The 11855-nt window shown below is 35.3% G+C and overlaps 1 protein-coding gene and 1 long non-coding RNA gene across 6 annotated transcripts in view; one reads left to right on the top strand and one right to left on the bottom strand.

Moving 5' to 3' along the window:
* Positions 1 to 1230: 1230 nt before the first annotated feature.
* Positions 1231 to 4030, bottom strand: LOC134536586 (uncharacterized). 2 transcript variants are annotated; one of them, XR_010075808.1, is made up of 4 exons: positions 3954 to 4030; positions 3325 to 3471; positions 2120 to 2277; positions 1231 to 1543 (listed from the first exon to the last, which is right to left on the bottom strand). It is a non-coding gene; the product is annotated as an uncharacterized LOC134536586 (long non-coding RNA). The 2 variants fall into 2 exon arrangements; XR_010075807.1 differs by having other exon boundaries at positions 1231 to 2277.
* Positions 4031 to 7829: 3799 nt separating this feature from the next.
* The window catches only part of LOC134536598 (uncharacterized), a 121849-nt gene continuing 117823 nt past the window's right edge, over positions 7830 to 11855 (top strand). The window contains exon 1 of one of the 4 annotated variants that reach the window (XM_063376376.1): positions 7830 to 8083. In XM_063376376.1, the coding sequence (XP_063232446.1) occupies positions 8048 to 8083 (36 nt within the window). In that variant the 5' untranslated portion in view covers positions 7830 to 8047. Of the gene's footprint in view, positions 8084 to 8647; positions 8778 to 11855 lie in introns of those variants that run through there. The other 3 variants (XM_063376373.1, XM_063376372.1, XM_063376375.1) reach the window with 3 other exon arrangements.

Below are 11855 nucleotides of genomic sequence, written 5' to 3'. Positions count from 1 at the left end.
AGCTGCCCTTAGAGTTGCTCGAAATTTACTGGCATCTGGGGTCACATTATTACCCCCTTTCGATCTCATGACAGAAAAAAAACTCTCCAAGCAATCTTGTGTCAACCTTCTCGTCAACAAAAACTTGAAATGAAATTTTGTAGACAGATCATTCCACAACAACTTCAAAGCACAGATGTTTGTCTTCCATCCACGTATACAGCGAATTTTTTCTCTGCTACCACCTGTGAAATGAACGGTTTCTAACAAATGTGATGCCTTCACTAAAAATTCCCAGTGTATTGAATTATCTTGAAGAGGTTTTCGGAAGATGTTATTTGCACTGAGCGATGACGAATTGAAACAATCAAATAAATTGTCCATGTGTTCCAAAAATTCTCCGGTATGGGCAGCTTCGGGAGCCATGCTATTCAGCGCTACATGCGTCAAAATACCCCTACTGACGGAGTGACTTAAGACTTGGGCAGCCAGACACACCCTCATAGAACTGAATGGAGGCAATGTTATATGAATGTTCTTCAATTTTGGGGCTAATCTAGGATACATATCCTTATCTTTGTGATAAAATTCTTCAATGTGTTTCCATTTAAACGTTTTTCCACCAGCAACAATAACATATTTTTTGAAATTGTTTCGAACAGATTTCAGTAGATGGGGAACATCATAGAAAAAAAATACCTTCTCCCCATTTTCTTCTAGAAATGGTTTTTCCTCTGTGATACCTAATAAATTTCTGTATTGGACATTATTACTTCCCTGATCAGTAGTGACTACTTTCGGAATGAAACCAGCACCCTTGACTTTGTTGATCGCGGTCAGAAGGATGTTTTTTAAACTCTGTCCTGGAATAGGCCCATTTGAAAAAAAGTAACCTATTACCTGTTTGAAATTTGTTTTAATACCTCTCATCATGATAACCAACACTTGGTTTGCTAGAGGGATATCCGATTCCACTCCTGTGCCTGTACTGCTTACATCAAACTTCCAAGGTGCTATCCCTTCAATGATGTCACCAGCAGCATGGTATGATACTGCTTCTTTCAACGACATTTCATCCATGACCAACGAGACAACTTTGTCTTCTGTACGCATGTGTCTGCTTTTCATATTCAGCAATTGCAATATATTTTCTGCAAACCCAGGGCACACAGCTATACCTCCCAACCATCGCCGTAATGAGCGAACAGTAGGCAGGCATATAGTTTTCCTCAGAAATCTGTATGCACAGGCGAACAATAATGAAGAGCTAAAGCAAAACTCTTGTCTGACTCAGTATATCTTCGAGCCTTCAGTTTTTTACATTTCAGTTTTAGCTGGTGGAAAAGGAAGCTATCTTTATCTTTGAAAACACTAGCCCAACAATTCCCATCTTCAATATCAGTACAAGTTCTAGGGAGTTCTTTAGTTTCTTTTAGTTTTTGTATTGTTTTCTTCAATTTCGAAATTCTGCTTCGTGCTAACTTCAACTTCCTTACCTCAGCTTGCATTTGCAAATAAATAGCAGTACTATTTCTTTTTGGTAGCCTCGCATCTGGAAGAGGCCCTGAAAACAAAAGTTAAATTACAATTGCACTGCATCCCACTTCAATCGAAGTTACATTTGTCACTCTGATAAAAAAAATATAAGTCACCGACTGCTTATTATATTCGCTGCCCAACCAGTTTGTAAATATTGATCGCAGATGTGAGAGATCATTTCAATGCTATGTGATCATGCACCACAAAATAATGTTTTGGTTTAGGCAAAACAGACAAGTATTTCAATGAAAACAAACATAATTCCAACACAAATGATTTGTTAACTGCTGCTGTACAGTACACAACATAAAAACTGACAACTGCAATTAAGTATTTTCTCTGACCTCGAGCACACTTGCTGGACCAGCAAGAGTTACAATTGTATTTGGCATTGAAAAAATTTAAAATTTTTATTTCAGAAGGCCACACCAGAAAGATATGACAAGCACAATTAGTTTTGTGAAGCAATTGGCATACTTAAATTGATTAGAATATGGCCTTGTACATAAGCAACTGAAGAGTTTTATACTTGGTACTGATTATGCTATTTAATAACACACAAATCTGGAATCTTGAAGGAGGAAATATCACAGAATTTTACCTGAATTTTCACAATTTTGTGGCAGTGTATTTGTTCTGTTTGAACATCTAGAGGGGCTTGATGTATCCAACCGAGGCCGTTTCTTTGGACTCCTCCTGGAATCTACCTTCGTGCTTCCATTATAAACATGTAGACTTGGAACAACTCCTTTTTTTAACCTGGAAATGGATTTCAAAATAACATTAACACACTGATATTCTTTAACAAACAATCCATACCAACTATAGCAACCAGCTAAGAACAATAGTACATAACCTGACTTGATATACACAGGTGGGAGGAGGAAACAATATGAATTATGACAGAAGGTACAATTGTGGACTGAAGTGAAAAAAAGAAAATATGTGTGAGACAAAGACTGTGGGGTTTACAAGCAGAATAGTGAAGTGTATGGGCATACATAAACAGATGGGAGGGGCAGGAGCGAGAGCATTAGAATAAGAGTGAGAGATTTAAGTCAGTGCTTAAAATCCAGGTCTTTAGCACTGGTACAGGGTGACTAATTAACATGGAGTGACAACAGAATGAAAGGGTGGGGGAACTGGGAGATGCCCAAGAAAACCCACCAACCAATGGCATTGTGCAGCATATTCCTACATGGAAAATTCTGGGGCATGGCCCCACTGTGAAATGAACCAGGATCGCACTGGTGGGAGGTAACAGGACTGACTCGGCCACCGTGGCCTTCCTGGCAGTTAGTAGGGAGGTGCAGCAAAATGGTGCCTGTCTGTGAAAATAAAGGCACATGAGATGAAGAATGTGTAAAACATTAAAAAAATGTTAACGTGCTTTTTCTTGCGTTACCAATAGATACACAGGACGGATATGATATTACACTAGTAGGTTTGAATATTATGACGTTTAATGAAACATTTAGAATTTATAATGCTTATACGTTGACTACAGAAGTAATGAATTATATTGTGATTTAAAAATAAAATTTGTTCTGCAAATAATTTCCAACACTTCTACAGTATGCAAAAATTTTACATGTAAACCTGTACAGTTTCTTAGTGGGTGTTGTAAATGATTTCGACAATCAGCGCATGTTGTTGCAAATGCAGCCTAAACTCAAAAACTGTAACAGACACTGCACTGCATTTCTTTCAAAAAGCTAACACAATTATGGAACAATTAAACTGACTTTAACAAACTTTCTCAAAAACCAAACATTTAAAATATGTACCTGTAAACAAAACACTTACCCTTGGGATTTATTTCTTGGATTTCTAAAGTCATCATCCTTGAAATGTATTTCACACACTTTCAAATATTTGAGACAATCTGGACCTCTAAGTTTGACACTTTCATCAAGGTCAGCTCTCTTTGTTTTGTGCACCCACTCTTTATAGCTGCAAACAAACACAGAAGAATATTTTGTAACTAAAACATTGAGATGTATGCCTTATGTTTCTGCACACTATTGGCACCCTTCAGGGCTCTCCCCACCATACCCAGGCCCATTCTTCCCTTGAAAACTACTCTTCCACCTTACCCTTCCACCCAAGGTCTTCCTGTAATACAACTCCCAGGTACTTATTACCGTCGCCTCCCCATTCTACTGATCTCCTCATCTGTAAAAGAGCCTGCTCTTTACCCTCTTCTTAGTGAATCTCAATACTTTCATCTCCTTGACATTATTCTTCATTTTATCATTGCTTGATGCCCAGGAAGCTTGCGATAAAACTTTCTATAATTACAACTCAAAATGTAAAGTTAATACTGTTTCACTACTTATAATTTAAGAAACAGGCTACTGCATACAGTTTGAATTCTTTTCAACCTGAAATCTCTTCAAAATTTTACAGCAAAACGCAAACAACAATGTACTTACATGTCAGACTTCGGGAAAGAAAAAAATGACTTGGCATCCTTCTGAACTCTGTAATTACTGCACCCATACATTGCGCAGATACTGCCGCACGTACCATATGTCGGCGGATCCATCTCAATTACGCGTTATAAATTATTTACCACAAAATAATCACCGTCAAAACATGTAAACAAATGGGCTAACAACATTACACACAACACTGCCCGATAGGAGCGCTGATCGCAGTTGTTTCCAATATGGCTACCGAGTGTCTGGTATTCCTATTTACTGTATTTGAGGGAGTCTAGAGCGAAATCCCAAAGGCCGCCCCAGCAAAGAATTTCAGAGCATAATCACAAAGGCCACTCTGTGGAGAATGAGAGGGTTGAAGTAAGGGAAAACAAGTCCCCATCCAATATTACTGCTGCATTTCTTCAGATTTATCTGGGAGGCACATTTCGACCTAGCTTAAATACAGCTTCGTCAGACATTGGTCACTGACAAAGCGACAATCTTTCCCCAATACAGAAAAACAAGCCATCTTGTGCCCTCCCCAGTAATTCACACACTAGAATATTATTTACTTATAACATATATATCACTGACACACATTTTATATGATCCAGTCATTAATAAATCCATATGCACTGCTATAACCGTTCAAAAGATGCGTGCTGCCATCTATGATATGTTTGCGGCATCACTTGTAGCCTATATCCCACGGCTGGTGTAGAGAAGCCTGTTGGGATACGGCTTTCTTGGCGAAGCGGCCATGTTGGTTGCAGAGAGAGGAGGCCGAGGACAAATATAGGACACAACAAAATCATTAACATATAGTAAAAATAATAAGGGGCCCCAATATACTTCCTTGTGGTACCCCGGATTTTAACATATCCCCAATCCGAGTAAATACCTCCCTCATTTTGATTTAATAGTACCTTTTTTATACATTTCTTTAAATAAGAGCTAAATAATATAAGTTAATTTCCTCTTATATCATAATGTTCAAGTTTATTGAGTAATATTTCATGGTTAACTGAATCAAAAGCCTTTGACAAATCACAAAAAACACCATATACATGGACTCCAGAATCTAAATTATTTGATATAGTTTTAATTAACTGATAAATAGCCAATGTGATGGATTTATTTTTTTGAAAGCCGAACTGGTGAGGATGTAAAATATTATTAGTCTCAAGAAATTTTACTAGTCTTATATGCATAATTTTTTTTAATGTATTTTTGAAAAAATTGGAAGTAAACTTATTGGCCTGTAATTGTTAGCATCAGTTCTACTTCCTTTTTTATATAAATGTATTAGTTTAGTAATTTTCATTCTGTCAGGAAAAGAAGCTTGTTTTATTGAAGCATTTATGATATGAGTTATTGGAATTAAAATTTGTTTTGCACATTTTTTTAATAATAAAAGATGATAAGTTATAAAAATCCATTTATGTTTTATTACTTAATAACACAATTGCTTTTGCAACCTCTCTCTGTTACAGGATATAGTATAAAATTAACATAAATTCTTTTAGTTTTCTTTAGAAATAATTTGGATGGTTCATTGTATTGGTAATTTTTTTTTTTAACTGTAACCCAAGGTAATTGAATTATGTTGTTAGGAACTACCTTACTAGATATAGGTATTAGAGGTGGGTCGAAAAGTATCAACCTGATACTTTGGCACTGATACGCGCCTGTATCAGGAACGGCAAACGAGTACACTTGAAAAGTATCAGAGACTTTAGTATCAGTTCAGAATTCAGCTGGAACAACACCACGGCCAATGAATACAGTACCCGATCGCAGATGACGGTCACTTGGGCGGAGCTTGTGAAAGGGGAGGGAGCAGGAACGACGAATAAGGGATAAAGAAGGGAAAGAATGTAGGGGAGGAAGCGCAGGGGAAGGCGTTGAAGCCTTGAAGGAGAGGCGCAAAGCGATATTGTTACAAGCAGGGCTGCCACTCATGGGTTTTTCCACCCAGATCTGGGTTTTTCCAATGGTGTTTGGGTTTCTGGGTTTTTAAATAATGAATTCCAACAATTCTAGGTTTTTTATAATTTTAATTATTTTTATACCTAAAACAATAATAAAGGTAGTAGCTACTGTATCTGTTGCAATATCTGTTTGATAAATGCAAACAAGTCTATGTGTTTCACACACAAAAATACATATAAACACAAAACTAGTTTTCAAGAAGCTAAGTCGAATATTAAATTAGACACATTCTTCAAAGAGGCTTGCAGAACACAAAACCAATGCAACAATTAACCTTCAAACCAATCTTGTAGAATCAGACTCTGAATAAAGACTAACGTACATGATGCAGTTTTATAAAAACAATTACCGGTTTAAAGGATGCAGTGATGGTGTTTGTTTTGTCATGTATATATTTGTAGGTTTTTTTATGATATGTACTGGTCCAAGAATTACTTATACAGCCATTTTGCTGCAGTGTAATTTTCTTGTATTGGTTGCATTTAACCGTTTTCAGTCTTGTAAGGTAATTAATTGTTTTATATTAAAACCAGTTATGTTTATATTTTTGAATTAGTACGCAAACATTTTCAACGATAGCATTTTAGACGCATCTGGGTTGTTTACCCATGTGTCTGGGTTTTTTTGTAGGTTATCTAGGTTTTTCATGAATATCAGAGTGGCAGCCCTGGTACAAGTCGTTTTGTTTATTGTCCTACTTCAAAGTACGCTCAGTGCGCAGTGCGTGCACCGTCTCGTTCAATAATAAAACTAATGAAATTTTAATATTAAAAAGTACATTAATACAAGATATAATATTTATATTTGTGCACCTAACAGCTATGAAAATGCAAATAAATTCTCAGTTGACACTAATAACAGATGTAATCAACATATGGACTTTCTTTTTTCGAAAACAATTAGTAACTAGTGTTTTTATACATTAAAAATTCACGATTTTATCAAAAATAAAAAATAAAAAAACAGATAGGTACATTAGTGAGCATACTATATCAATGTTTACGTTTCAAATGTTTCTTCAGATTAGTCGATGATTTATAACTCAGTTTTTGTTTACACAAATTACAATTAGCAAACTCATTATTTTCCGTGAAAAAATTACACAAATGAAGTCTTTTTCGTGCACTTATCCATTCCTTATTTCACTATAAAGATACTAACTACAAAGCATGACAGCCCGCAAAATGGTGATACACGGCCAGGACGAACTGCAGTGAATGTTGAACTGATTGATACTGGCTGTATCAGGCGGGCATGAGAGTAACAGAGGTAGAGAATTACCGGGCGTGATAAATAATGTATCAGATTCTCCTTCCGGTCGCACGGTCTGCGTACGCGGAGCTTTGTTGCCTCCTGGGACCGTCTGATACAGAAGTATCAGAGACTTGTACCTAGGTACATTACTGTATCAGTATCAGGTTGGGACTGATACCGAAAATTGCTGTCCCAACCCACCTCTAATAGGTATTAATTAAAATTTTAGAGGCTAAGTTTATCTTATCATTCTTAATATCATGCAATCCATGCCTTGTAAAACATGTTCTAGGAAAATCCCTAACATCTATTACTCGTACATAATTTTATTTACTACACAGTCAGAAATTTTTCGTTAGTTTTTCTTATCCCTATCCTGGTTTGATATAAACTTACTTGTGCAATGTAATTCCCGTCTGCTTTTTCGCTAGCCTATTTGTACAACCATAAGCACAACACGTCATTGTTTTATTTCATTAAAAACACGATTTCAAACCTATATTCGCCGTTTGTTTTGGTCGCATTAGTGGGCGTGTCCCAAAAAGCAAAATGACTTCAGCATCCACGCCAAACAACCACTCCCTAACTTCTTACCTCTATGGTTTATCTATGTTATGTTCTCAATGCGGTGGTGGCTCGGCAGAATGTAAATACGGCTGCCATATTGGTACATTGCACGTCAAAGTTTGTTTGGTTACATATTCGCAGCCATGTTTCGTGTTATATCTTTGGATGAAGTTTTTTTTTGTTGTGGCGGGGTGGGGGTGTTTTTGCCAGAAAAAGTACAAAATACAAATATACTTTGAACAGAAGTGTAGGAAATGTTATCAATCTAAAATCGTTCGTCCTGCCGGAAGATGCATAAATTCGTTTCTAGAACTGCTACCTTATTTGTAAGTTTCTTATAGTCTCCATAGAACATAATATGTTATAATATATTAGAGTCTCGTTTGTCCGTGATAATCCAATGATCAGATTGCCGGAAATTTTTCATAATTATGTCCGTTTATCAAAACCTAGCCAATATTAACTCTCTTTGAACGGACGGATGGAATTATATCCTCAACAAATACTTGAAAACCACTGTGTTTATTTTAAAAGTATTTTTGTAGTATGTATATTTTTTCGCTGTTTCTGTATTATGTTTTTAACTTGCCTATAAATAAGTTTTTTAGTTTGATATTGACGAAAAAAATTGACTATGCACTGGAACTTAAATATATATATATATGTATTAATATTTAAAAAACTTTTTTAATTAATTATAATTGCTTATAGTCCATTTTAATTGACACCATACTTTTCATAATTTATTTAAATTCCGTTATCTAAACAGTGTTGTTTGCATAAAAAAATGTATTTTTATTGTTATATTTCATTTCCACAAACCATTGTGGTGTATGGTTTGAAACAGGTGTGCAATACTATTAATATTTTATTGATGTGTAAAAGGTTTAAGGTTCAAGTGGGGCTCCGTGGTACAAACGAGATATTGGCCCTCGGGTCATTCCATGTCAGTTCAACCACACCATGACACCCACCGTCTCAGATTTTGACGAATTTGGCACGGTTGTTCTAGTCATTGATGTAAGTAACCATATACAAATTTGTTTTGCTTTATCTCTAATGGTTTAGGTTTTACAGCCCCTCAAAGTTTATGGATTATTGGCATTTTAATCATCTGGCCGCTGTTAACTAAATTTTATGTCCGATGGAAAAAAATTCATATTTTTTTTATTTACTAATGATTTTGTCTGAAAAAATTTTTAAGTTTGGATCAATGTAATAGGAATAATATAAAAAAAATGAATGAAACTACTAAGTGTTTATTTGGAACCATAAAAAAATCTCAAAGTGTAATTTTAATGGTTATCGAAACAAAGTGTAGAGTTTTACAGAAAATGGTAAATCTCATAAAGGGAAAAGGATAATCATGAAATCTCTGTTTGGTTTTTGTTCTAAAATATATGTTCTACCATATTTAAAAATAAGATTTGTGGTTTTTTTACTCCTTTGATGATTTTTTTCACTTCAAACACTAAAATGAGTTAATTATTTTGGTTAAAAAGCTGCTTTGGCCATTATTTGCCTGCCTGTGTTTCTGAATTATATACAGATGATGAAAATACCATATTTTCCTTTTGGTATCCCACACACATTTTTATAAAATAAATTACCTTACTTGCTGCTTCCTGTTTCCCATGCTGTCAAATCCTGCATTCCTGCCATGACATCAACCTGTTCCCTTTACACTCACAAATACGAACAGAACTGACCTCAGTAATGAGATTGCAGTTCAATTTAAATATAATTATTAAATTACACTACATAAAACATTAGTGTGTTTACTTACACATGCAATACCCCTATGTTATTAAGGCTTACAGTTCTTGCGGTTGTAATACTGTTAGGTCATCGTACTTCAAAATTCTTCTAGATTGTCAAATTTTGATTGGATATTTGTCATACATTCTTGTGAAAACTGATAGGTTCTTCCAGTCATTGTTTTTGGCGGTTCCACCATAGCAATAATGTGAGGAATGGGCACAGCACATGTACGAGTATCTTCTTTCTTGGGCCAAAAAAAGGATGGCGATGGTCCGCGGGGATGAAGAAACTGTACCGTGACATCTTTTTGTTCAGCATTTATTTCATTCACCATGCCAAAGTACCAGAAGCTGTCATAAACACAAGCAATAAAACATCTAGGGTACAAATCTTCTAATTTCACAAGATAGTTTTGCTGAATGCTAAATAAATGAAAAACAATAGCTGCTTTTTCATCCTTGCTAATTCTTCGAGCCTCAATTGTTTGTGAATCATTTTGTGGCTGAAAGTTGTGAAATGATCTTTTCCCTGGAAGAGTTTGAACATCTTTGAAGCCTTTCCATAGCAAGATGAGTCAATTTAACTGCTTCTTTAGTAATAAAATGGAAACTGATATTTTCAATTAATTCTGGTCTTGCAGAAGTCAAACAGTTCAGCCACCGTGATAATTTGTTTTTCCAGAGGTCGTTTAAAACTTCCCCTCCGAGCTATGCATTTTACCCCCCTATTCCGTCGCATTCCGTTTTGCCATGACTGGTCGCAAAAAATGACCACTGAGCTCTCAGTAAAAAATCTTTCTCATGTAGACACACGTTTACGAAGTTGTATTTATTTTTATATTGTGCTGCACACCCATCACTAAAGTAATGAATCTCTTTAATGTGTGGGTGGTTCTCTTTCAAAAAGGCAGTCATAGTTTTTTGGATTTCGTACCCCATACTTACATCATGTTTGAGGTTATCAGATATAATGCAAAAAGGTAGAACAAGCTTTTTGCCAGTTGCATCCTTGCAGTGAATGATTACAGGATGAATAGTGCATGAATCTGAGGTCCAGTGGTAACCTGGGGCTTCCTCTTGTATCGTGAAAGCATAATTTTCACTGAAGTCCATTGAAATTACAGCTACATTGGAAAGAGCTGTTTCCTTTAAAATTTTCAAAGTAGATGCTTGTGATTTGCCAATGTAAGAATGAGGTACTAATTTGTTTAGTTTTTCAACTAATGTTTCTATAAATTCAACAACAGAGCTGGAACCAGGGTTGGCACAGTTTTTTCCACTGGGTGGAAAATACTGGTAAATTCCAGGTTAAAACCACCCTGGAATTTATTAGTTTTTGCCAGTATTTTCCACATAGGAAAAAAATTATTGAATAATGAAATTTATAGTAGTATGCATAAGGAAGATTTAATATTGACTTATTACAACAAAAACCTGAAAAACAACCACAGTGTCTAGAACTTAAAAATCATTTCTCAAGTTTTTCATATTTACAGTGACTCATTTTTGTATGTTCAAATGTTTTAAAATTTGTGAACTCACATGTCTCATTCAACATCATTACAGACAGCAAAAAAGCCAACAAAGTACTATAACAATAACATTTGTCAAGCACAAAATACATGTAACTACAGTATTTATGTATTATACTTTACAAATATATAGATTCCATAACTATAGTGGAAGTATTCATAGATTACAAAAAAAAAATGTACTAGCAGTCTCTAATGACTTGGCTTTGGCACAATAATTCATACAACTCAGTTCTTGCAGTAGCAGTGCCTTCATACTAATAGTACAGCAATATGGAAAAAAAAATTACAAAATTTACTTGGTAGGCAAAAATAGTACATAACATACTATAAAAATTAAAAAAAAAAAAAAAACTACCACTCAAAATGGGTACTTCCAATCCCTTCACCTTTTTTGTAGCTGTGGTTTATATTTTTATAACATGTCACCAATTTTTTGGCAGTAGTCAGGCCAAGCCTATTTCTAAGTTTGCTGTGAATGAATGAAAAGTTTGAAAATACCCTTTCAATAGAGGCTGAGCTTGCAGGGCACTCAAACAGGTGAACTATGAAAGATGTGAATTTATTGTCGATATCCTTATTCTTTTGCATTGCTTTCCACCATATGAGGGGGTCCATTGCTCTTGCATTTGCCGAGAAAGAAGATTTAGGAAAAGGACTGGACTCAGCTTCAAAACAAATTATGTAACGTAAAAAATCTGGATTAAGAGATGCAGCAAACACTCTGGCTTTTTCCTCGTTGTCAGGTGATAACATTGGCAAAATTGAGCGGCCAGGTTGCATGAAAATTGCTAGATAATGAGCTG

Source organism: Bacillus rossius, chromosome 11 (genome assembly GCF_032445375.1).
Source record: "Bacillus rossius redtenbacheri isolate Brsri chromosome 11, Brsri_v3, whole genome shotgun sequence".
In the NCBI taxonomy this organism is placed as follows: Eukaryota; Metazoa; Arthropoda; class Insecta; order Phasmatodea; family Bacillidae; genus Bacillus; species Bacillus rossius.
The sequence above is the reverse complement of the archived record's forward strand: the minus strand, read 5'-3'. Positions and strand labels throughout refer to the sequence as shown.